Source organism: Chironomus tepperi, unplaced genomic scaffold, assembly GCF_022539635.2.
Source record: "Chironomus tepperi strain 1889 unplaced genomic scaffold, CSIRO-AGI_Ctep_v1 contig_454, whole genome shotgun sequence".
NCBI classification, from domain to species: domain Eukaryota; kingdom Metazoa; phylum Arthropoda; class Insecta; order Diptera; family Chironomidae; genus Chironomus; species Chironomus tepperi.
The window spans coordinates 439,520-466,309 of record NW_027226576.1 but is presented as its reverse complement, the minus strand read 5'-3'; the positions used below and the strand labels follow the sequence as shown (position 1 = coordinate 466,309).

General features: G+C 26.8%; 1 protein-coding gene across 2 annotated transcripts; it reads left to right on the top strand.

The window, feature by feature from the left end:
* The first annotated feature begins 1,345 nt into the window (after positions 1–1,345).
* Positions 1,346–25,980, top strand: Dll (homeotic protein distal-less). 2 transcript variants are annotated; one of them, XM_070651293.1, is made up of 7 exons: positions 1,346–2,688; positions 3,963–4,138; positions 6,617–6,795; positions 22,583–22,718; positions 22,781–22,873; positions 23,455–23,698; positions 25,403–25,980. In XM_070651293.1, exons 1-7 carry the CDS (start codon positions 2,588–2,590, stop codon positions 25,455–25,457), a joined length of 984 nt encoding a protein of 327 aa, XP_070507394.1. In that variant the 5' UTR covers positions 1,346–2,587; the 3' UTR covers positions 25,458–25,980. The 2 variants fall into 2 exon arrangements, with proteins under 2 accessions (XP_070507394.1, XP_070507395.1); XM_070651294.1 differs by lacking the exon at positions 25,403–25,980 and adding an exon at positions 23,929–24,185.
* The last annotated feature ends 810 nt before the right edge of the window (positions 25,981–26,790 follow it).

The window sequence follows — 26,790 nt, the reverse complement described above, 5'->3', positions numbered from 1 at the left end:
AAAACAATTCTTCACATTAAAACTCTTTTGTATACTTCTCAAGAGTTGTTGGCGTTCGAGATTTCCAAATAAATTTTTCATTTCATTTTAGACTTCTTGTCTATTTGCATTCATGGCGATTTCAATATTGAATGCTAAATATTTATTGTATATTCACCAAAATAAAATATATAAATAAATTTATTCACAGTTTCATGGTCACGTTAGAAATACATCACGTTTTCTTATCAATCAAACACCCAAAACAGAATGTTGTAAAGAAATTTTTATTACAAATCTTATTCGATTCTGTTGTAAAGTGGAACCTTGTGTGTTGATTTTTCAGCGTCAACTGTCTCATCATCGACATTTCAATGCGATATCAAAGGAAAAGAAAAATCGAGCATAAAATACATATAAAACATGTCTGATTTTCATCAACATCGTCGTAAAATTGTGTACAATTATTTTCACTAAAAAACGTGCACGAAATTTTCCCATTCCGTTTGCAGTCTAAAGAATTCTGTGTTTCACTTGAAAAACTTCTTTTTTTTTATTCTTTTATCTTTTACGTACTTTTCTTTTCTGAATATGAATTTTTCTTTTCTTCTCCGTATTGTATTTTTTTTTATCAAGGCTTTCATTTTCAACAAAATTTTGCCTCAGAGTATGTATTGAGGTACAGAAACTCGATGAATCGAAATGATGAAAAGCACATTTCATGTCTCTTGATATAGCGACTCAACATGTCATGGACTTTTTTTTTCTTTGTTTTTCGATTCGACGTGTGGGCGTTACCAATTTTTCCCATTTTTCAAATTTTCCTTCTTTCCTCTTTCTTTTACACACGAGCAATGGAAATGTTGAATGTATAAAAAATTGAATGAAATATTGTATTTTCATGTTATCAGTTTTGTGTTCCATGTGAAAAATAATCCCGCAATCTTTATGTTGACAGTAATATGGTGATAACGTGAATGTTTCATGTTATTTTTAATATTAAAAATTGCATTAACATGCATTTTAATTTATCATAAAGGACTTAGTAAATATTCATTCATTTATATTTGCACATACACTTTTCAGTACGAAATATCCAAAAGAGTTTTGTGAGTCACGCCACTGGAAAAATACATGCATTATCTTGCTATATATGTATTGAAACCGACGAAAATGCTTATGTATGCATTGATGCTCCACCCAACCGAATACAAATTTTAACCAATCAGCATTATGTTAAACTAGTTTTTTTGAATGTATGTGTTTACATATCTTGTTTCTTGTATTGCTTCACACGCTGTTCAAACAATGAAAAAGCGGCAACTAGCAATTTTCAACTATAGTTCAACTAGTCTTTGACGCACTTCACTCTTGTTTGGTCGCGCAACGTTGATTTGTTGTGCATATCGAGAATAATTTGAGAGTTGGAAAGAAATTTTCATTTTATTCTTTCTTAAAAATAAAATAATAAATTGTTACGAGTCATATAATAATCGTTCGGTAACGAAAAAGTCCTACAGCAGCGGTTTTCTGATTATAATATATTTTATTTTTGAAGAAGAGAGAAGTTATAATCGTTTTTAATTATGTGTATATTTTCGGGATAACAATAACGACATTCTATAATAATCTTTTGTAATAATAGTATTATCAGAGTTTGTGTCAAAGCTCTTCAAAAAAAAAATTAGTGTGAATATAAGAAAAAAAAGATATTTTAAGTTGCAAATTTGTGATATTTGTTGAATAGTGTATCACATGTACAATAGAAGAGAAAAATAAATTACTATCATTATTGCATGTGATTATTAATATTACACAATAGACCATCAAATTCGTGCACTTGAAAATTATTAAATGCAAGAAATAGAGTCACAATGATAACAATCAAAAAGTGTTAATTATAATGATAAAAAATAATACACAGTGGTGAACTGAAATGAATATGAATGAAAAAAAAAATCAAGTATTGACGACTATTTGATTATTTTGTCATAATATTGATAGCAACAAAATAATTAATATTCTAATATAAAACAAAATATTTTCAGTGCTGAAAACGAATTGGATTTTAAAAACTTTATAATCTAATTAATATGATGGAATAAGACAAAAAGTAAATAAAGAAACCGTAAAACCACTAAACGTATTTAATTAAATTTATTAAGAAGCAAAAAATCAATGAAAAAGTCATCATTTTACAAATGATTAAGCATCAAACAAAAGGAGAAAATATAGAAATAAGCCACCAAATCACAATATAAATAAAACGAAAGGAAATAATAAAAAGAATAAGTTGAATAAATTTGCCGCTGTCGATTTATTTGATGACGGTTCTATAAGCACAGTGGGATATCTCGTGCGGTTGTTTCAGTGATTATAAGTTAAAGTTCCTTTAATCTTCAAAGAATACAAATTAAAAGTATTAAAAAGTGATAAAACTTGGTAAATTTTTAATAAACAAAGATACATAAAAACAGTTTGTAATTTTTGGTGTTGAAAATCCGTCAATATTCGTTTCGAAAAAGTGGCCTCATTAGGCGCCAACACGTTAAATTTCACTGACATAGGGAGCCCCTATGAGGGGCCTCCCAGCACTCCTCAATCCGGAATGGACGCACCAGATGCACCACACACACCGAAATATATTGATGGAGGTGCTACTGGTAATGCACCCGGTAAATCAGCATTCGTAGAGCTTCAACAACATGGGTAAATCTAAAGTTTTTCTTGACAAATTTTATCTTATTTTAAAATCTAATTTGTATGTATAAATGAGAAAAATTTATCACAGAGAAGAAATTAAATTAAAAGAAGAATGAAAATAATAATAAAAAAATAATACAATGTTTTAAAAATAATTAATTGCAAATATTCATGTTACAAATACTGAGCTATCAAAATGCAAATCAAGTTAATGGAACGTCGCCAAGGAAATATGTTAACGTCGCCAAAGATTAATTCTTTTCTTAAAATATAAAATAATGTGCAATTTATTCGAATGAATAAAATTGCTTTCTAATTGTGCATTTTGAGCTTTGAGGGTTAATAAAAAATTCGATGATATTAAATACATTACATTGATACATATAAGAAGAAAAATTCATTGTATATGAAAAGTACTTGCGTAATATGAAATTGAAAAATCCGCGCGCGCAAAACTTGATCTTGAAAATGTGCAAGTAGCGTCAAGCAATAAATAAGAATTAATTATCACAACTCGTTTAAAGATTTTTCATATGAGCTGCATAATAATTAAAATTTCTAATGATGTAAACAGCGCATAACTTACTTTTTTGTGAATGATATGTGGAATAATTTATCATAAAATAAATAACATAAATTTTTATACATACAAAAAAAATTAGAAAGGGAAATTGACAGTAGTAGAACAACAATTGCGACTATTAATCGCACTATCGAAATCTCTTACCAGACTGACTGACTAACTGACTGACTAATTAAAATGTAATCATCACACATAAAATATACACGGTTGATAATTAAACGACTTAAATGGTTTTCACAGTCGAGCGATAGTCAAAGAAGGAGAGAGATAGATGCCTATTAGTTAGACAAATTATTAGATTATGGTAAATTGAATAGTATATGATTCGTCTGGGCAATTAATTACATTAACATCAAAAATTTAATTTACAAACATTAATTAACAATATAAAAAAATTTTAAATTAAATTATTTGTTATTATGATAGTTTTCTAATGATGATGCTTCTCAGTAGCATATTACCAGACCTGCAAAATAAATAATATTTTTAATGCAGTTTTTTAAATATCTTTGAATTTATAAAAAAATTTGTAATCTTCAAATTTTTTAACCGACGGATAGAGTGAAACGTTTTTTCTTTGATTTTTTTAAATAATAGATATATCTAGTTACGTAAAATTCAGCATGTGTTATTCGATCTTTATTTCCTTTTTTAGTATCATATTTATTCTCACAATTAATAATTGTTATTTTTACAGTTATGGTGCTATTAGAAGTGGATATGGACAACATTTTGGTCCTCAAGGAGGCCAAGATTCCGGATTTCCTAGCCCTCGTAGTGCACTTGGATATCCATTTCCTACAATGCAAAACTCATATTCAAGTTATCATTTAAGCGGATATGCTCCTCCATGTTCCAGTCCACCAAAGGATGGTAAGCAAACGTTGATTGATGATTAATGATGTTAATGGTAGTCATAACATTTTCTAGTAGCAATAAAAATAATAATAACTGTTATAGTGTATCAAAAAGAAGTGAGTCATAAATCAAATGGCGAACAATTTGACGATGACATAATGAGTCAGTCATTGAAATTCGATCGATTTCATAAGTCGCGAAGTTTGAATGAGAGGAAAACAAGTAATAAACTAGCAACAATAATAATAGCAACACAGAACAAACTTAATTGATAATTAGTTTTCATTGCATCAACAATATTATTGATTAAAGTTCAATGTTGGTGTAATTATACATGATGTCTTACTTCAAACTAGAGAACAAAACTGCTAAATACATTCGAGAATAAATTTTTTCCAGTTGTATTGATGCATTTATTAATAATATGCATAAAACTAAATGTAACCACAAACAATAGACAGCTTAAACTTATTTACAACGATCTTTGAAGATTCCAAAATCTATTGGGAACTTAATATCCCTATTCGGGTTTGAATAAAAATGCATAGTGAATATGTACTAGCCTAATTATTAATAAAAGTGAACGTCTATGTGGACGTTGTGGAAAATTTTGACGTTGAATTGAATGCATATAAAATAAATAAATTGCACCTGAAAACTTCCGTGCATATGATAAAAAAATCAGCATAAAAAAGTTTAAATAATTGTCATATTTTATGCACATGTATGAAATATTAAGCCATATATTTAATATTTTTTACGGCGCGTTCTCCAAACTATCAGTTTGAAATGCTACCAAAACAGAACAAAAATTTTATTTTTTGTGCAATTATTATTCACAAATCATTTCTGGGGCTGAACATAGCAATAAAAATAAATTCAATGAAAAAAAAATTGCCAAAAATATATGTTCGTACATAAAGCTAAAAAAGCCTTAAAAAATGTTGTCAAAAAATTGGTGAAATGCAAAAAAAATATTGGATAAATGCAAGTATTTGGGAAAATATCACTATTGTTAGTAAAAAAAATATAAAGAAACAAAAAGTTCAAAACAAGTGAATTTTATTCGAAAACAGAAACTTGAGAAACATTGACAGGTTTTTCGTTATCAATATACAGTGAGCATTCAAAAATCAGCTTTATACATTTTCTACACCACAGAAAAATATGGGAAAATGGTTATTTTGAGAGGTCTTTAAACTTTTTCCTTTTTTTTTATTTTATCAGAACCAGAAATGATATCATGTCAGTAAAATGGCATTTTGGTTTCCGAAAATTAAATTGATTTTCTGATTGCTTTAGTCTCTTAAAAATGTAAAACCGACAAATATTTAGAATTTTAAATTGATTTAATTGGCTTAAAATCAGTTTTACGTAATATTTATGAAGGTAAATAAAATCGATTAAACTTCATTAATTTGAAATAATAAGGTGTTAATAAATGTGTCAAAAGTACACAAAAAAGAATGAGAAATTTACAAATAAAAAGCTCAAAATTTTCAGAATAATAATTAAAAATCAATCATAAAGAAACAGGCAATTTGATATAAACTTTTTTAACAGCATTTACATTATTCATTACTTTGTATCAGTGCTCTTTATTGACTTTTGACCAAACTTATTAATTATTAAACTATGCTAACGATAGAAGAAATATTTCCCTATGTATACGAAACGCATGTGTACATATATATCTTTATCGGAGAATAGAATAAAGTAAATGTAAAGCTGATTGTAATTTTCGATATATTTATTCACTTAATCGTCATTTTCCCATTCTATCTTTCACTTATTTTCACCTTATTTCCATTTTTAAATATATTCATTCAATCCAAAGTAGCTTATGAAATATGACCACCAGCATTTTGATCAGAACTCATTAGGTTTTCACAGATAATGTCAATTTCAATAAAACATGTATACATGTGAATGTTATTAATGCTATTGCTACTTAATTGACACATGTACATGTGGCGTTTAAATCAGTATGCAAATAGTTTGATAAAATTATTTATTATTTTTTTAAAATTTATTTCAATCTAAATTTTTTAAATCAAACTTCTCTAAATTTTAAAAAGAAATGATCCAAACATGTAACATGAATGTACGAAGAACTAGAAAACGATGATAAATTATTACAGTTTTCAAATTATTTATTAGTCTCGGGGTGTACAAGGGGCAGTAGCAATAAGTAAGCAAGTAGCAAACACATGCAAAAAGCATACATGTACAAACCGTTCAACTGACTGTAACATATAATTTCCTACCAGTCTTATAATATAAAATATACCGCAGTCAGCCATGCTGCAATAACATATAACGATATCGACAGTAAAAAAATATATGTAATGCTCAAATTGTGAATTAATGTCAATAGTACTGTTGCACTTTGATGTAGCCTACAAAATAAATTTTACAAAGTAGTTTTATGATTGATATGAAACATAATAATTAAGATTGTAACATATCCTTTTTAATTCATATATTTTACAGATAAAATTGAAGATACAGGATTACGAGTAAATGGCAAAGGAAAAAAGATGCGTAAACCTCGAACTATTTACAGTTCTCTTCAGCTTCAGCAACTTAATCGGCGGTTTCAACGTACACAATATTTAGCACTACCCGAGAGAGCGGAATTAGCCGCCAGTTTAGGCTTAACGCAAACGCAGGTATGTTTATTTTTTATATATACATGAAGTATTTTAATAAAATATGGACACCATAAGCCAATGTAAGCAAATCAAATGGCTTTGCCGCAAGCAAACAAAAGCATAATCTGCTAAGTATGAGAAAATCTATTTAATACAAAAGGAGGGTTGAGTGTTATCGTGCGTGTTATATATTTTTTTTATTTTCTTAAAAAAATTAGGAATATTCTATTTTCATGTGAGTAATAGTTGGTGTTTAGTTCTTGTTTGAGGGAGGGTTAATCAAATTTTCCAACCCTCGTTTATTTTACATATTTCCTTCAGTTTTAACCATAAAAAGGAATTTTTATTTATTTTACCACAATTTATTGCAATATGTTTTTAATAACGCTTTTGAAAGAGTTGTTTATGATATTTTTGAACATGAATCGATATTTTGCTATAAAAATTTGGCAAAAACAGGCAGTTGACAAAACTGGATGTGAATAAATGGTGATTGATAAATATGTCACAATTTCTTCATGAACATAAGAGTAAAATATGAGAATCATAAATTTAAATCACATCTAATTTCTTTTAAATGAAACTTCGTTAGCATACATATATCTGTTACTTCCCCAGTAATTTTATTTTCCTACTGATTCCAGATTCTTATGTGAACATTTTATGTACAAATATAATAACTTGTTCATCTTTTATCATCATCTGTTAATATACATAAGCAACTTGAAAAAGCTATAAATACTCAAATGGGCGCATCCTTATTAAATTCAATTTAAATTTATAAATTCAATATATATTTATTGTTTCATTCTCTTCTTAATACTTATTTAACGATTGAAATGTAAAAAGATTTCTCCATTCCCTTTAATATAATATTCCTTGACTATTTATGCCTTTATTATGCCATTGTTAACATAAATTAATGACAATTAAACCTGATTTGTCAAAATAATTCAATATGCTGTTGAAAAAATACTTGAACTATTTAGTTTCTAGTTGATTTAAAGTCCAATTTCTAACCACATGGAAAGATTTAGATTTTCATAAGTTTCATTATTTCATTTTTAAAACCAAATAATTTGGGAGTTATGTTTGAATTTAGCATTTAAAATTTTCCGGAAAATTGCTTTCAGACATTTCACCACGAGTTTCCTCTTATTAAAATTTCAAGTTTTCAAATTTCTTACATTTTTTCATTTCATTTATTTCACAAACTAATTTCCTGAAAATGTCAAATTTTAATTTTTATTTCAATGTTTTTACTAACAGTGTTCATTTCATGAACTTTTTTGCAAATCAAAATTCAATCGAAAACAATTTTGAATATGCATTTTTTAGAGCAATTGATCAGTGATTTTTATTAAAAAATTATCAATTTATTATGCTCAAATGTATTATTTGAAATGTATACAAAAACACACATTTATGTGTTTGATTTCTATTTTATAGCTTGAATAAATATTTTAATGTTGGTAAAAAAAGTATTCATAAAGTGCGAAAAGATTATTTTTATGAAAATAAAAGAAATAATAATAATAAAATAAATAAATGAAAGACATATAAATGAATAAACTTAATACATGAGAGTGTAGTATCAAAATACACACAATACACATAATTTTCCAATTTTTCAATTTGCTTAATATAAATTGACATGTGTGAATGATAAGGTGCATGTGTACAAGTCTGAGGGTCAAATCATCTGTACATTTAGTTCTTTTCACAATGCATGCGAAATAGAAGAAAATTGTTTTCATTTTTGAATTTTAAATAAGTTAACTACTTTGTGAAATAAAGCATTTGAAAAACTTAAATTAATTTACGCGAAACAACTCAACATATATCAAGAAAAAATAATATAAAACTTTGAATAAGTATCTATAAGCGTAAAATAGATCAACTAATAAAATTAAAAGGGTAAAATTTTGAAATTGATTTTTACTAACTGAGTAATCAAAATCAATATTTAAAAAAAAAATTTAATATATTGTTTTTTAAATTTTGTGCAACTATTTTCAAAATCATTGATTTATAGAAAAACTATTAAAATATATATTTACATTAAATAATTTTTAAATTAAGTATTAAAAATATTAAATTTTTCAAAAGTGATTCTGGTTTTATTATGAACAGTTTTTAAATCGATTAGACTCATTAATTACTTCATTCAGTCCTGTAAAAGTACAATTGTGCATGGAAAGTATGTGAAGCATGCTAAGTAATTCCGTTGATGTGTTGTCTATACAAACGCATATTTTTTTCATATCTGTGCAGGTCTGCATACATTCACTAACTTGTTTAATCAATTTTTTTATTCTTTATTCCATTGACTTTGATTTTTTCTTATTGCTTATGCATATAAGAAAACAAATTATTGCTGTGGTGAAGAAAGAAACATTGAAACATTAAAAAGTAGAAAAATAGATTTTTCATTTATTATAATGGCATAAAAGTGTAACTTATTTCCTCTTCTTTCCCTGCTTTATTTACAAATAAAAAATGAAAAAAAAAGTAATCAATAAGCGTTATATTGCAATATATGCGAACTAGTTTTTTATTGTATTTTTTTTTTTGATTAAACAGTTAAATTAAAATTTTAAAACTAGTACTAAAATAATAGTGTAGCATGTACATGTGTTAAGTTTTCAAAGCTAAATTAATAATTGGCTTTAAACTTATTTAAATTTTTCATAAATACTTCTGTGCTACAGAATGAACGAAAGTAATTTTAATTATGCCCTGAAAACATGGCTAACAGGTGGTCATAATAATTTTTCCATCTTCTGACTACATAAACTATAAGTTGGACTAAAAAATTGAACTTTCTTCCATTGTCTTCTTTTTTCCTCTTTACTCGTTGTAATTTATAAGATTATGATGATGTTGCTAGACTGACGAGCAGTAATCCATATAATTTTTAAAAACACTTTTATTTTTGTCTTTTACTTATACTTCCATCTTTTATGTATTTTCATAGCTTCTTTTAAATATAGTGAATCATAATAACTTGATAATAATAAATGAAGTTCAACTTCAATTAAAACAACATAAATCTTTCCTTATTGTAAGCATATAAGTAAGTAAGTAAGCAAGCAAGCAAGTAAAGTAGAAAAAAAGTTACTCATTTAATGCCACCTTACTGAAACGGCAATAAAAAAAAAAATAGTAATAAATTGTAAGTCATAATGATGATATTTAAAAATCCATAAAAGTAAAATGATATTAAAAATTCCGATTTGGTTAAGATATACTCATTTGTAGTGTTAATGTTTTATTAACAATTTTTGCACAATTTATCCATATAATAGTGTTAATTAATTACTCATCTAATTCGTCACTTATTATCGTTGTGTTCATATCTACATCTCCGTATGTACACTATTTATTTGATTACTTCATTAGAAAATGTTTCTGTTTGCTGTATTTATTACATTTCATAGTTGACTTTAAAGTATAGCATTCCTTTCGAAAAATTGCAAGTTCTGTAGAATAAAGAATATTGAATTTGAGGAAAAATGGCATGCGGTATGCTTCAAATATCCAATTAGTGAAATAAATCCGAGCACTATTACATTTTCGTCTGAGTAATATGACCTCAATTAAAAAGGCTCGTATTGTATAGTAGTTGTAAAATGCTGGTTGTATTTAATGAACAGAACATAAATATGAAGTGATGATGTCGTAGAGAGATGAAGAAATGTAAATCTGAAATGAAAAAAAAAAAGTCTCACATAAAATTTCATTGAAGGTTTGAATACGAAATACAAAAGAAGCACCTGTTACCATAATTTTATTTTTTGTTCAAAATTAAAAAGAACAAGTAAAACTGAAATTCTTTTTGGGCCAATGTTAATTGGTCAAGTTTTTCTTCTTTTTATTATTTTCGAAAATGAAGAAACAAAAACTACCATATGTTTTAATTAGCTGGCGAAAAATTTCGATTACCAAGAACGCTAATTAATGGACATAAAGGGGAGAGTTATGTTACACACTGATATTATATGATCTACAATAAAAACAGACTACAGAAAAATAAAGGCGATTCTTGATTATAAGATATTGAATGAAAATTAAGACTTTCAGGGTGGTTTTGACATATTTTGCGATAAATCCCCCCTTTTAAGTTGCTTCTTGTAACAATAAAATTTATTACTCACATAAAAATTATTATTTGTAGATTTTCAAGAGAAAAACTTTTTTTTTTTGAGGGAATGATATGTGTTCTGTTTCAAAAATAATGATTCAGTCATATGATTTTTATCAAAATATTTCAAATATGACACTTCATAGTTTTAATCCTTTTGAGGGTCATTATTTATTAGTGTTCTCAAGCATAGCAATCAAGAAAAATATATACCGAATAACATTTTTGTCGAATAAAAAAAACCAAGAATTTGCCTTCAAGAATGTTTTTGTCGTCGTCTTCATTTCATCTATAAAAGAAATAATGTCTGAATTGTTTTTTTTTTTTTGGAATTTTTAATTTGAACATATCATGATTGTTCTTTTTTTTATTTTTATAAAAAAGATTATTTTCTTCCTCGACATAGTGAGATTTTTTTAACAATCATCAATGGTTCAATACTCCTTGAGCTAATGTAATATCAATGAACTTTTTCATATATGAAAATTCAATTTGAATCAAATTCAAATCTTTTCACAAAGTAAATTTCGAAAATGCGAATCTCAGTCAAATATAGAATCATTTCCTTTTTTGCATTTTTATGTAAAATAAGCCTTTATATGGATACGAATACATCAGAAAGCAACTTTGGTTCAACATTCTAATTGAGATATTCCGCATACAGTAAAGGCATTTTTTCTAAAGCACGTGTAAAAGAAGAAAGCAAGCAAACTATCGATTTGTATCAAGATAAATTCTCATGATAAAAAATAATATATTTTTTCTTATAAACATTTTGTGCATTCGAAAAAGGAATTTCGTCGTTGCCGTTTTAGCATTTTAAGCTAAACTTGAAAATAAAAATAATAAGAAAAGTAATATAAATAAAAATGTCATTCAATCAATCCATTGCGAAGTAAGACTTTATGTTATTTTGTCAATTAAAGAATTGAATAGAAGACAGAAAATCTTAAAATTATCACGAAACTGAAGGAAAAGAACAATGAAACATTATATGTGCTTAATTATAATTTTATATTTTTTAGCTTTATGATTCGATCAGTATGAGATTGAAATTTTTTCTATAAAAGAAATTTCCAGGAAGCCTGCGTAGCAAAGTGATTCATTTTTCTTCTTTTCATTACTTGCTTACATCGTTAATAAAGAAAGCACATTAAATAAAGTGTTGAAAAAGTCATTAATTATAATTGCCGAAAATAATGAATTTTGAAAGGAATTCCAATGAGTTTCCGCTTAAGGTAAAAAAGTAATGAAAACCGTATGTCCTTTGATAAAGTGCAATATATTGAGTGCAATGAGAAATAATTTGAATAAATCCAATAACATTCATTTTAGTTAATTACAGTTAGATTTCATATACTTCATATATTAGTATAAAAGAATAATAAAATGTAAATTACATAGAAACTTTCAAGCATAATTTAAATTAAGAGCAAATTATTGAGAAAAAAAATTGTCTATAGTGCAGGTGTAAACTTACGAAAGATGAAAAAGATACAATAAAAAAGCTAGTACAATGGAAAGGAAGCAATATAAGATCAAAGCTACACTGCTGTTTCTTGTTTGAAGCAAGTCAATCAATATTCAATGGCCGTTTTTTCTTGCTTATTGACAATACAATGCTCATGTCTTAGTTTTATACTAGCTTTTAACTACTTTTTGTTCTTATACATGAATTCATTCATGGGGTCCTCACATGTTATCCCATTATTTCATAATTTTATTTTATAAGAAATATGATAATATCGTTTATGTACAAAGTTTTCTTTTATGTTCTATATGTTTTTCTTTTTCTTCTTACAAATTTATGAATGCTTATCACGATGAGTTGATTTTTTAATAATAAAGTGAAAAAATCAATTCATTTAATGCTTAGTAAAAAATTCATGCTGATCACTGTAGTCTTTACCTGTTAATATTGCTCCTGCTGATGTTATTTCTTTTTGCTGCGGGAGCAATCAAAATTGGTTTTCTTTTCAAGTCTGAAAAAGCGCTACTGTTGAGATATTATAATTATGAACAATGTTCTATCTAAATAGTTGGTGTAAGAAGCTGTAGAGTAATGCAAGGCGTACCAGAAAAGAAGCTGTAGAAATACAAAGATATAAAAATGCCAGCAGGAAGAAGCCACTGTTCTTTTGTTTTATTCAATATTTGAATGAAAGCACAAGAAGTATTTTTCACTTGATGTGTAAAAACTTAGAAATTCTTGATATCTTGTCTAAAGTCATATACATCTGAGAACAAAAGAAATATATTTTGTAATTCAAGCAGCTTCATACAAAAGTTTATTTTTTTTTCAAACTCATTAATTAATGACAGCTTGACACGACATCAAATTTTTTTGTTAACGCATACTTACGCATACTTACATATGAGCTAAGATTGAGAAGATAGCAAAAATATATTCAGTAAAAAATTTTGCTTGTAGACCAAAGATTTTTTGAAAATGCTTTATTTTTCAAAATTGCATCCGAAAACTTTAATCTTGTTATTTTATTACTTTTTATTGCAATTTAAACCGACAAATATATCAAAGAGACTTTAAAGTCCTAATAAATTAATAAAATGTGGCGTCTGTGGTTAAATTCTTGGAAATTTATTTTATTAGATTTATTAGTGTTTGTATGTTTGGAAGTATGCGACATAAAAACAATGTTTATGTCCACCCATTGCAATGTAAAATACAAGAGTTACATCCTTAAAAATTTCGTGTGGGTATATACATACAAAAGATTTATTGCGAAATATTATACAGAACGGCTATGAATGACTGTGTTAATAAAAGAAGAAAAATCATACTTAATTAATTATCGCAAGAAACGATGTGCTTTTGAATTGTATGTTTTGACATAAAGCAATGCTAAATTTATTAAAACTTTTAAAAAAGTGGATTTTTTAATAATATTTTCAAATAATTTTTGAATAATCAAATACCAACTATTACATAGAAAGCTGGACTAATATCATGATAAAATTTCATGCACATAGTAGTGTTCAAATACACCACTAAATTAATTTTAGCAAAGTAAAAGTGTATCATATAGGAAGATTGTTAAAATAATTATAGATATTTTCGAAAATGTCAAATCATATTTATTAATTGCGCGAAGAATTTTTCTTTATGACTTCATTCTCATTGCATTGTTGTTGCTGTTGTTGTTGTTGTATAGACATACTGTTTGATGAAGGTCATTTCAAGCAACGTGCATTTTACATTTTAAATAGAAACATTACTTGACGTAAAAATAAATTTCCGGAAAAAGAATTTCTATCTGTTTAAAAATTATTATTTCTTACTATAATCAACATAAGATAAAAAAAAATAAAAACTTATGAATACTGAAGATTGAAAAATTACTTTTACTAAGGAACACGTTCGTAAATTTTAACTCATTCAATGCCGCATTTTCTGAATGTTAACGATTTACGTCTAGTTTGAACGTATTTTTCTTTGAAACAACGAAAGAAAATAAAAATGAGTCTCATGAATATTCTGGGTTGGATTGCCGTCCCCAGAAGTATAAAAAAGTCTGGACTTGTATTATATTCTTTGCGCAATAAAGAAGACGTGTTTTTAAAGGAAAGAATAAAATATGTTTAAGCGGCAGATGAACATAGTTTGATTCAATTTGTGACTTTTCGTTCTTGCCAAAAATTGCATTTATTTCACATACGTTTAATATAGATATTCAGCTTTTTGCTTCCAAAAAATAAAATTGTCTATCAAAAATGTCTTTACCGTATAGGATTTAAATTAATATATATTTTTTTTAGAAAAACTGAAGTATATAATAAGAATTTCATATGAGGTTTTTACTTTTTTTTTTAAACTGCGGGTAATATCTAATAAGTTTGCAAAAATTTGCCAAAAATATCCTAAAAGTATTCCAATTTTTAACAATTCCGTAGCTGCATTTTCTCTCTCTTTTTTTTTTAAATCATTAGAAATCTGTATTCAATATAAGACGGGAAAAAAATATTTTTGATTTTACTGTCAGAGGAGTCGCTTTAGTTTCTTTTTGTCTAAAAATTCAATGTGAATTTTTTGATGCAAAATGTACAAAAATGTTGAAGAATTCTCGCTTTTTGGTATTCTTGTAAAACAAAATCAGCAATCCCATACACGCCTTTAGGCTCTTTGAACGATGAACATTTTTGTGTATCGTTGCCATAAAATGTTTTTCAAAAATAAGAAAAAATCGCATTAATAAATTCGTCTGACTGTCACTTGCCACTTACTTTATACTTGTCCATTGTTCGCTTATACATTTTCATCAAACTGTCATTTAATAAACACTGCAGTGATGTAGTTAATGACTAATTTTTGGATAAGGATGAGAAATAGTTAGTTAAATATCATTAACGTAAATTGAAGTTATTTTGAATTTGTTTATATCTACGTCATTGTCATAAGAACGTGAGTGACGCCACTGTGAACAATAAAATTTCAATTCTTCTTTAAAAGGACTGTTGATCAGTAAAGAACATAATGTAGTATCAAATAATGATATGAAATACCATTAAAGGCTTTTATCGAAGGCAAATCTCTCTCGCGTACAACGTTGCAGTATTATACGCCCCTGAATTTTTGATCTTGTAAGAAATATTTCTTTACTCATATTTTTTTTTTTGGGGCTACAAGCAAACATCGAAACAAGCCGATGTGCTGACTGACTGTGGCACCAGCGAAAACAAATTGTCTGATATGCGTGGAACGGCAGTAAATTCTCTTACCCTTGATAATAATATTTATAAAATATAATAGCAGTTTTTAAGGAGATATTTAAAATATTATTATCACCTTATGTGGCACAAATTTTTAGCTGCCTTTTAATATTAAACCTCGTTTGCTTGCTCTTTAAATTGGGCGATGATGGCTGATATGGATTGCATTGTTATTAAAAACTATATGGATATAAGTATTTCAGAACCGGGCAATCTTTGTTTGTTTGTTATATTAAATACTGGTTATACATATATATTTGCTTTTTAGTTTTATGATTTTGCGCATTTTCATATCGGTTAAGTTTAAAAACACTCTATCGTTTTGGTGGACTCTTACAAAAATAATGAAGCAACAATTTTAATTGTCCAATTAATGATTCATTTGAGAATGTACCTATTGATAACCATCTGAAAAATTTAATAATCTAAACATGTAATTTTAAAAATCAAGAAGTGGACTATTTTTTTTTTAACAAAGATGTTCATGTAGTTGTTGGTATATCTTACTAAATTCAACATCTTTTTTAAAAACTGTTTTTCTCGTTATGAATTTTTAATGGAAATTTTCTAACCCTTTTTGTTCGATATTATAGGAGTTTTTTGAAATAATATTCCCAATTGAAATGAAAATTCAAAATTTTAAAAGAATCTGCTAATCTTCCCACATTAATAAGCCGCAATAGTAATGAATGTTTTATATTTATTTTGAAAATGAGAAACATTTTTTTACTAGTTGCTTGAATGGCTTATTAAAAATAACCAAATTGAGGACACAGATATTTTGAAAATCTAAAAGTTTAATCGGGATAATTTTACTTCTGTTTGTACCATACTTAGTCTGTTTATAAGCGTTTCTAAAACATCCAGAAACGCATACCATTTTTTTCATATTGCGGAGTGACAAGATAAGTCATTTGTACTGTCGCTAAATTTTTCTTTAATAATACTTCGCTCCAAACAACTTTATTTTATGACATGTTAAGTCAAGTTGAAAAATCACAGACTGTAAAGTGAATGAAAAAAAAAAACAAAAAACTTTGCCTATTGAAATACTTTAGAAAAAACAAACAAAAATCACTCAAATGTGGACGCGTTTTCTTTTTATAAAAATTCAGAGTCAATTTTTCAATGTGAACAACTGAAAAATAATTTAATGTCAACAAAAGATTCTAATTACATGATAAAATAAAATGAAAAATTCTCGTTTTTTGATTTTAGAATAACTAGAAAGCAAAACGTATTCAGAGTGTGAGCTTAAAAAATTAAAAATTTAAGTAGGAAAAACATCATTGCGGAACTATAATTTGTCATATTTTTTTATTTACGTTTTTTATCAACAACACTTGAGTGAATTTGTGAATTCTGTCAAGTGGAATGCTATTGAGTTTTTGAGAATTTTTTTTTTTTTTCATGTTGACTCATCATTGGATAGGTAACACTTTTGAAAATATCAACTTAGTGGTTCCGTTCTGTTTATACAAATATGAGAAAATTTATTTTGTCACACTTTGATGATTTGAATAAGTTTCCTTTTCTGTATGCCTTGAAAAATAAAAATCACATGAAATATTATCGTAACCTATTAATAGACATTTTTTTAAAAAAGGAATATGCAAAATGCAGTTTTTACAATCATTAAATCGCTTGTTTTCTCATTTAATAAAAGAAGAAAAAAAACTTGTACATCAAAGTCACTAAACAAAGAAATCATTCAATTGTTTCATTCCTTCTTTGAAAAAATTAGCGGGACTATTGTTGTTTATTTCGTCCAATTCTCTCCTTTTTCTTTTCCTTTTTTGATTCAGATCTTTTCGATATTGACTTTAACTGTTTGTAAAAACATGTATTGCCATCTCGAAACTTGAAAAAGACAAAAAGTTGACAAATTTCTTTTATTTGTTTCTTAAATAAATAAAAAAACAGTGAGATTTTGAGTGATGATAAATTTGATCATTGAGTCTCATAACTTAATTTATTTTCTCAGCAAAAAAGCGTTTTGTTTGATGTATTTTATGACCATAAAAATATTATTATGAGAAAACTCATAAATTTCCAATGATTCCGTTTTTGATATGTTTCATCCTATTGTATTTTTTTAAGTTAATTATTTATGTTGACTGTCTGCTGTTGTCATCGAATCATATGAAATTAAGAACAACACTTTGACATAAACTGAGTGAATGACTGATATTAAATATTTAAAATTATTTGTCTTTTTGCTTTGTATAAAAAAATGATGAGTTGTTATAAGAAGGATTGATGTACTGCATCATATGCTTTTTGATTCCTTTCCTCAATGTGATTGTGAGAGAGAATTGCAAACAAGATAAATGTGAATATGATGGATGCGTTTTTAATAGAGTTGAACCTTTGCACTGGGTTTGCTCATCAACGTTTTTCATCATGTTTGATGCATTTTTACTCATTCACAGTTAAAGAAATTGAAAAATTTCTCAGTTAAGGCTGTTGAAAAGTATATTTCAAAGCAATCACACGATTACATTCTTAATAATAAATCAATTCAAAGCTTTTTTTCTGACCTTTTACATCTTTTCTTTCCTGTCCATTTTTATCCATTTCCTGGACAAAAAAATATTTTTTTTTCATGATGTTAAGGCATGTATATGGTTGAAGTTCATAAATGCTCCATCACAATTTTATTCTTATTTTTTTTACCGAAAAATAAGACATTCTCGCACTCAATCCAATAAAAATGGTATAGTAAACAAGAGAGATAAAAGGAGCACAACGAAATTCCAATAGGACATACTTCGGCATAAAATAAAGCACATTTAATTCAAATTGTACAAAAAAAGTGAACAGAAGCAACAAAACCAGATATTGAAAGTTTATATCATAATATTGCTCTTTTACAATCAGACCCGACAACAATCGGACAGCAAAGTATGCTATACAGTATGCTTTTGTATTTTATCGTTTATTGCTGTTGCTGTGTCTTGCGGAATTCTATAAATACAGGTGAAGAAGAAGAAATTATTGAGAGAATAAGACAGTTTCATGTAATCATAGGATTGTAGCGCACTATTATTTTGAAAAAGTGATTTTTTTCATACAATTTAATGAGATTGAATAATTAATTCTCAAATAAAAATATCGAATGATTTTTATTCTAAAATGAAAGATTCTAAATTAGAGCTATGAATGTGAAATTTTAGCCACAATGGACAAAATGTACTGTTTAGCGATATTTTGGGGTGAAAATTAATGCTTTGTATGAAAAATATTGAACATGTTTCTGTGATTTTTTGTCAAATGTGCGGTTCACTTCAAACGAAAATATGTTTGTAAAAAGAAAGATAGAAAATTTAACGTACACGATTCATTTTCAACTTTTTCAGCGCACTAAGAAATTTTTCTTCTGTATTTCTGCATTTACGTTTTTGATTTAAAGATAAATAATTGCAAATTTTTCATGGGAAAATAAAGCATGCAAGAAAAGTTCCTTATTTTCTAGTTTAAGATTTTATATTATTTATTTAATGTCTATTTTCACAAAAAGAAAAATAGTGAAGAAAGATCAATTACAAGATTCAAGTAATGCATAAAGAAAATTCTTTTTCCTTACAAGTAGAAGCATGTCAAACGATTACAAATGAATGTGCAATAAAGTTGTTAAACAATCGATGTTGAGAACAATATTTAATCTTTACGAACATGATTTTATCGCAGTGTAATGATTAAAAGGATATAAATAGCTGGAGAGTTTTTTAATCACTATTGTAATAGTGCAAAAATTAAATTTATAAGTAAATTTTTAAAATATTCAGATTTGATAATGAATGGTGTGAAATTTAAGATTGAACAAGTTTCATATTTCTTTATTTAAGATTTTTTGAGGAAACATACATAACATGTATCCATGCATAACTTAAATGTTCAAGATAACTTCATACATAAATCGACTTGCATTTCAACGCAATACATGCTACGTTTAATGCTATCGCATAAATTAAATCTCAGTGTAAATTAATATTTCTTACTTCCAATAGCGCAGTGGAATTTAATGATAACAAAATGCATCATAATATGCTGTAAATGAAGTTGACGAGTTGACTGAATGAATCATATCAACGAAATATAACTTAAAAATAACATTGGAAAGAAATATGAACTTGTTGAGGCTATTAAAAATCCTAACAAAAATATTTTTCTCTTATAAAAACTGCTTTTAGGTTGAAAAGACGTAAAATTATGTGAAAACATCTATTAAAAAATTATAGCAAAGTGCTTAACTTCTCATAACCCCTTTTGAATTTCTTATCGGTTATTATTATTTATTTTGCTGTGAATAAAGTAAGGCAATAATAAATTAATGAATATTTCATTTTGCTTCTCCTTTTTTTCTTATTCATAGGAATAAGCATATTTTATTTTTATTTTGGGTGCAACGCATGGCATGCCTTTGTGTATTTGCGTTCCGTTTTTCTTTGGAAAGCAGCAAGAAAAAAGAATAAATTCTCGTCTTTGGCTTCTGGATATTACCGGCATACTTTTCCTTTCTTATATGTTCGTTTTCATTTACAAATATTTTCGAGTATTGCTGTATGTACGCCGCTATTATTACAAGGTTGCAATAAGATTTTAAGAGACTGATATATAGAAATGAAGTTTTATGCAGGTTTTGTAGATATCACAACTAATAAATCTTCTCATAATATAAATATACATGCACACTTCTCTGATATAATGCATAAAACAAATTAATATTGTATGAAGTATTTGCAGAATAAATTTATGCAGCATTTTTATGCTTGACACATATATTGTTAATGCAGAGAAAAAATATTGAAGCATCAGTCCCACTTAACTAAATCAATATCTTATGAATCACTTGATTTGAGCTTTACATCAATCAATCGTCACTAATCATCAAAACAACAAAATTGTTCATCAATACATACATACATACCTCAAAGCAAACATCAAAATGAGTCAACAGAATTGAACAGTATATTTTGAAGCACGAAAAATTAATGACGTCATTTAAAGTATCGAAAAGTAGGATTCTCGAATATTTTAAAGGTGTATATACAAACTAGTAGAGTTTGAAGTAGAACAATGCTGATGATGACGATAATTCAATTATTCGATCATGAAAATCATTCAAAGAAAAAATGGCATTTTCATTGAAATCATCAAAAGTCAATTTTATTTTGTTAAGCATTTTTCTATGGAAAAATAACTTCTAAGGCATTTGATTTTATAAAGAATACAGAAGAAAGAAATGAAAAAAAAAATTAATGCAGGCGATGAGAAAATGCATTATTCAATATGTGTGTATTCAATTTCCAGAGCTGTATTTTTTAATGAAATCTATCTATCTTTATCATATGAATCGCTTCTGCTCTTTTATATTTTGGTTACGCAAGAGTTGTGAAGCGAAAACTATTATAAATTATCAATAGAATTAATTTTTATAAACGTATTTGAAAGGGCATTGTCAAATGATTTTGTTTATATATTATTTGCTTGTATCAATACTAAAGAAGAAAGAAAACGCTATTCTTAATTAATTTAATATTTCAGTTTCCGAAAAAATTCACTTATGTGGGAGTTTATTATAAATTGATTGGCAATCATTTGACCAGATGCCAAACACAATAACTAAAGAATTGAGTGCAATTTAGTTCAGAGGGATCAAAGAGTTCAAGGCAAGTAAATTGTAAAAGGTCAGTGGGTAAATTGAAGAGGGAAGTAGTGGAAAAGCAATGAGCCGTAACATGATTTCTTTCTTGTAAAATTAATTCATTTCTTTTATACGTTAATTATTTAAATGGTCTTTGTAATATATGTAGATTCTTGTAAGTTGTACATCTTATCGTAAGACATAGTAAAATTACAGTAAATATTAAACAGAAAGGAAGAGACCGTTATAATGTGAATAGTATGCAAACTGATATTACTTAATAATAATGACACACAATCATCGGATATTTCTGCGAAAAATGTATTGGTGCTCATCTATTTTGAAAAATAATTTAAATAAGATCACATGGCGTTATCACCAAACGGATATTCTTTATACAAAACATTCTAGTTGCTTACTTCATGTTATTTCAATCAGCTACAGTGGCATCTTTATAAATATTTATTGCTTTTTAATAGATTCCTTATCCGCAATGTGATGCACCACAAAAGGAATTAGTTGTCTGTTAAAGGCGAAGGTATTTCTCCCTTACATATAATCGATAAAAACAGATATGAGAACTAAAAACCTGTATTAATGAATTTGAGAAGAAAAAAAACTATTTTATGTGTTGTTTATTGTTTTGCAATGCCAATGTGTATGTGCACATGTTGAATATGATAAGTTGTTTTGCAATAACTTGCAATACAATATTTTTAATGTGTTGATAATTAATCGTTTTGTAATAAAATGTTCTCTATGTTTAATGGATGGATAAATTTAAAGTCCCTTTTTTAAAGTATCCACAATTAAACGATTACTAAAAGACTAAAAGCTGTCTTTTGGCATGTTATAGCATCATATTTTGTTTGTCTGATATTTTCCAATGATTAAAATTATTGTATCATTTGCTGATCTCGAATCTTGAAGTAACTATGTTTAAATAACTTCTAATATCGTTATTAATTATTTGATAATGACTCTAAAATGTAATGTAAGGCAGAACCTTTGTATTAGATCAGATGTTAAAGGTCATATGTTTATTTTAAAGTTTTTCTTTTGCACAAATAGTGATTCTGTGAACACAAACGATAGACCTTGTAATATTTATCTCAACTTCACGACTAGAAAAAAAATTGCTTGCAGGCGGTTATGCATTTATAATGAGTAATGAAAATATTGACTTTGCAAAAAACATCACTCATGATTTATTAATTTACTTATATCCATCTGTCTATTTTTTTTTTTTGAATAAAATTAAAATTTTGAAATGCTTTATTTTAAAGGTAAAAATTTGGTTTCAAAATCGCCGATCAAAGTATAAAAAAATGATGAAAGCTGCTCAAGCACCAGGTGTTGGTGGAATGCCTCTTAGTGGAAACCAAGGAAGCCATAGTCCTTCACATCAGAATCTTCATGGAGGTATGTAGTATTAATATTTTTTTTGTTATGAAAATAAGGATTAAAATATTCTTTTTATATAGGTGGAGGCTCAAATAGTGGATCACCTTCACATTTTCTACCTCCAGGACATAGTCCAACACCCTCAAGTACTCCAGTTTCAGAACTTTCGCCAGGTAAATACTATATTTTATTTATTTTTTTTTATTTAGATAAAGAAAATGAAAACGAACAAGTTGCGCCATCTTGGTGTGAATTATTTAGAAACTTTAACACAATGAAAAGTGTATGCGTATCAGCCACAGTCAGAGCCGTTTAATTAAACTTGTTTTTTTTTTGACAAAACCGCGATTGCATTTCTGTTTGCTTTTCGTACCCTTAAAAAAATGCTAGTGGAAATTGCATGATTACACTTTGAAATAGGTTTTTTAGGAGGAAAAACAACAATAAAAAAAAATAAACTTTTGCTTTTTTGTTGAATTCCTTTTAGTGTATAGCAATTAGAAGAGGCAAACTTTTTATTTTCTATAATTACTATTTTTGTACTTTCATTGCGATAGCTTACACTAGATAGTGCAATGAATTGAGAACGAGTATAACGATTAGAAGCATTTACTTCGATAGTAAAATCGATATTTCTGTAATTAAAGTAAATTGAACAGCTGATTGTGCATTCTGCTCTATTCAATGAAAATATCTCTCAATGGTCTATGGTGAAAATGAAAGTTTTTTTTTCTTCTTCTTTTAAATTAAATAGGTTTAAGTCCTCCATCTGCTCAACAAACAGCACCTTGGGAACAGAAGCCACCACCTTCGCATTGGTCAAATGGGCCGAATAATGGAGGACCTGGAATGGTAACAGGTCCTGTGCCGCAAATTGATCATAAACCTCAAATGGCACCTCAAACACACGTCCCTCCGCAACCAACACATGCTCCACAAATGAGTGGCTATATGCCACAATATTGGTATCAACCGGAAACAAATCCATCATTATTAACGTAAGTTTTCTTTGTTACTTATTTTTTTTATATATTTTTATTTTGCTTATGAATATTTTGCTTACATCGATTTTATGTTCAAACTAAAATTTTTTTGAATATAAAATTTGACGCATATTATGATTAATAGTGTTAGATTGAAATCATCTAAAAATTATACAATGAAAAGAAAGAAAAAAAAGGTTTGAAATAAATTTCTAACATTCGTTTTTTTCGTTCAATATTTACAGAGTATGGCCAGCAGTTTAAAGATCTTTTTTTGGTGTATTCAATTCTAAATTGTAATTTGACGAGTTTCATTCATTACCTAAAGATGAAAGAAATGACATTTTTTTCCAAACTTTAAAAATAAAAGTCCCGAATAGAATTAAAAAAAAAAAATTAGTGAAACTTTAAAATAAATTAGATAAAACAATACGAAATGAATTTATGAAGAATGAAGTAAATATAATTGTAGAGGAAAATACTATGAAAAATTTGATATCATTTTAATATATTTAATGAATAGCTTGTCTATTTTGTAAATAAATGTTCTTTTAATATTATTAATTTTTTTTGATAGTTACAAAACATAAAAAAATGTTATTGGATAACATAAGATTTATATTACATAAGTATAAGAATCCCTTTTTGTTCTTTTGAATTGCCTAGATTCTATTATCTTAATTTTCCTATTCAAATAAATTATAATTTAATAAATATTGTACATATACCTAGCGAATAAAATTTTTCATAATATGAACTAAAAAGGGAAAATAAAGAAAATAAATTTTACAATTTTGTATTTCTTAGTATTATACCGTAAGAAAAAATTGGGATTTTTAATACGAGTAAATAATAAAGATCTCTGGTATTGAAAAGAAGAAGGTTGTCACTATATATATTTTTTTAAATTTAAATACTTTATTGATTTTGTTTTTTTTTTTTTTTGACACGGCAGGTGTTTTTTACTTCATATATTTTGTTTCACCTTCAATCATTTTCTAAACACTACAATTAGTTGTAATGTCACTGTCCTCGACAAAAAAAACAGATAACAAGTGCAAAAACCCACATTAAAAGCAAAAGAAAAAGATTTTTTTCGGAATTCTTGTCGGCATATAAAGAGAAATAACTTTAAAATGCAACGAAAATTTTTGTTGAATTGTCACAGGAATTTCAACTCTTTTTCATTGATCTTGTGTCTGTCCCTAGCCTATTCAATCGTCGTCAACAATTCAAGTTGTCGCGTCATTTTTCTTCTGCAATGTTCAATTATTTCTCTTTTTCTTTATAAAAAAAAAACATTCTCCGTGTTTCTTATCGTGCAATAAAATGTGACTGCAAGAAATTTAATGAAAGCTACTTTTAATAAATTCGTATATTTTTTTTTGTTTAAAGCAGAAAACGATTAAATTACAGATCAACAGACCAATGAGATTAAAAAAGGGAGAGAAGAATAAAGTGCACTAAACAATAATAATAAAAAATACATACTAAATATTCAAACGAGACATTGAATTAAGTTAAGCATTTAACCAAACAAACGAATAGTAGAAATGATTTCATATTTTTTAAAAAAAAATTACAAGCCATTCTAAATAAATGTAAAGATTTGTTGTATAATTTTTTTAATACTTATAATTTTGTTAATTAGAATTATTTAAATAATAAAAATTTCTTCTCTCTCTTTCTTTTTTCTCATTCAATGTGCTTTCCGTGAAGGCCGAAATATGAACCGATGGGCTCTGCAATCTACTGCCGCTCCTATTACGAATAAAAGATTCAGTTAAATAATATTGCTTTGAATTATTTTACATCTTATATAAAATTGATTCCTGAAAGCATAAAGTTGTGATATTTAATATTTGAATTTTCGTAAAAGTCTAAACCAGTCTTAACAACAACTTCAGAGTGACTAAACATAAACAACCAAGAAAGCTAAACTTATAAACTGTTTATTTAAATCGGCATTTAAGTCTAACTGAAATTATTTCTTTCTGGAGTAACCGAAATAATATATGCTCCACGTAATAAAAAAAACTGTCTAATTTTTTATGTATTTCATATGATATCTTATAAAACGTACTGCAATCAGTAAATATTTCATTCTATCTTTATTTGAATTTGTGGTCAACGAATTTGAACTGAAAGTGAAAAAAATCCTGTTGAATTTAGAATAAATAACTCCATTTGAGCATTTAAACATTATAAAAATAAATAAATAAATAAATAAACATAGAAAAATCCCAAATTTTTTATAAAAAAAAAGAGAATGAATACAAAAAATTATAAATGAGTAACAAAGTGTAAAAAGTACTGTTAAGATGATGAATAAGATTCGAAATAAAAAGAAGAAAAATAAGTATATTTTTTTTATTTGTTGCAAAATAATTGCATTGAAATTTTATATTATTTTACAGGTTCATTCAAGTGCATTAAACTTGTCAACGTTGTGTCATTACGACTTTTATTTGATATTTAATGCACATGTGATGAATACCCTCTCATTTTAACATAAAGATGAATTACTAAATACAATATGAACGTCATTAAAACAGCGGGCTGTTGAAGGAGATTCAAAATTACGTAAAGGGATCAGCAGGATACTTCATAATATTTTGATTGAACTATGAAGTTCATTAGCTACTGTTATTGTTGTCAATCTTATTTTAGGATTATTTAGGACATTTCCCTCGTATATACTCATGGCACAAGTATAAAATAATCTTATTCAGTAAATCAATTGAAGAGGAATTTATGTTCCCTCTGATCTTATTCATGTTGTTCATTTATAAAGTTATTTCACATAATTATGGGAAAAATTCGAATCATGAATATTTTAATTTGAAACTTTGTAGTCAATGTAAACATTTTCTAGCAATCTTAAAAATTATTTATTTGCGAATTCGTAGAGTTCATGTATATTTAATGAATAGAACCTTCTTCATTGTTGAAAGGTCAATCAAAAAGCATTTTTCTTATTTTTTAAGCATTTTTTACAGGTCAAACAAATTGTCTTTTATTTAATTTATCTTAATAGGGTTCAATTTAGCAGATGTGAAGCATAAAATCATCACTCAATTTAATTTCATCACAAAATCTCCTCAACT

Coding starts and splice junctions, on each gene's coding strand:
- Dll (XM_070651293.1), top strand. CDS start 2,588: ATGGACGCACCAGATGCACCACACACACCGAAATATATTGATGGAGGT. Junction 6,796..22,582: donor TAGGCTTAACGCAAACGCAG/GTATGTTTATTT, acceptor TTTATTTTAAAG/GTAAAAATTTGGTTTCAAAA. Junction 23,699..25,402: donor ACAAATCCATCATTATTAAC/GTAAGTTTTCTT, acceptor CTTTCCGTGAAG/GCCGAAATATGAACCGATGG.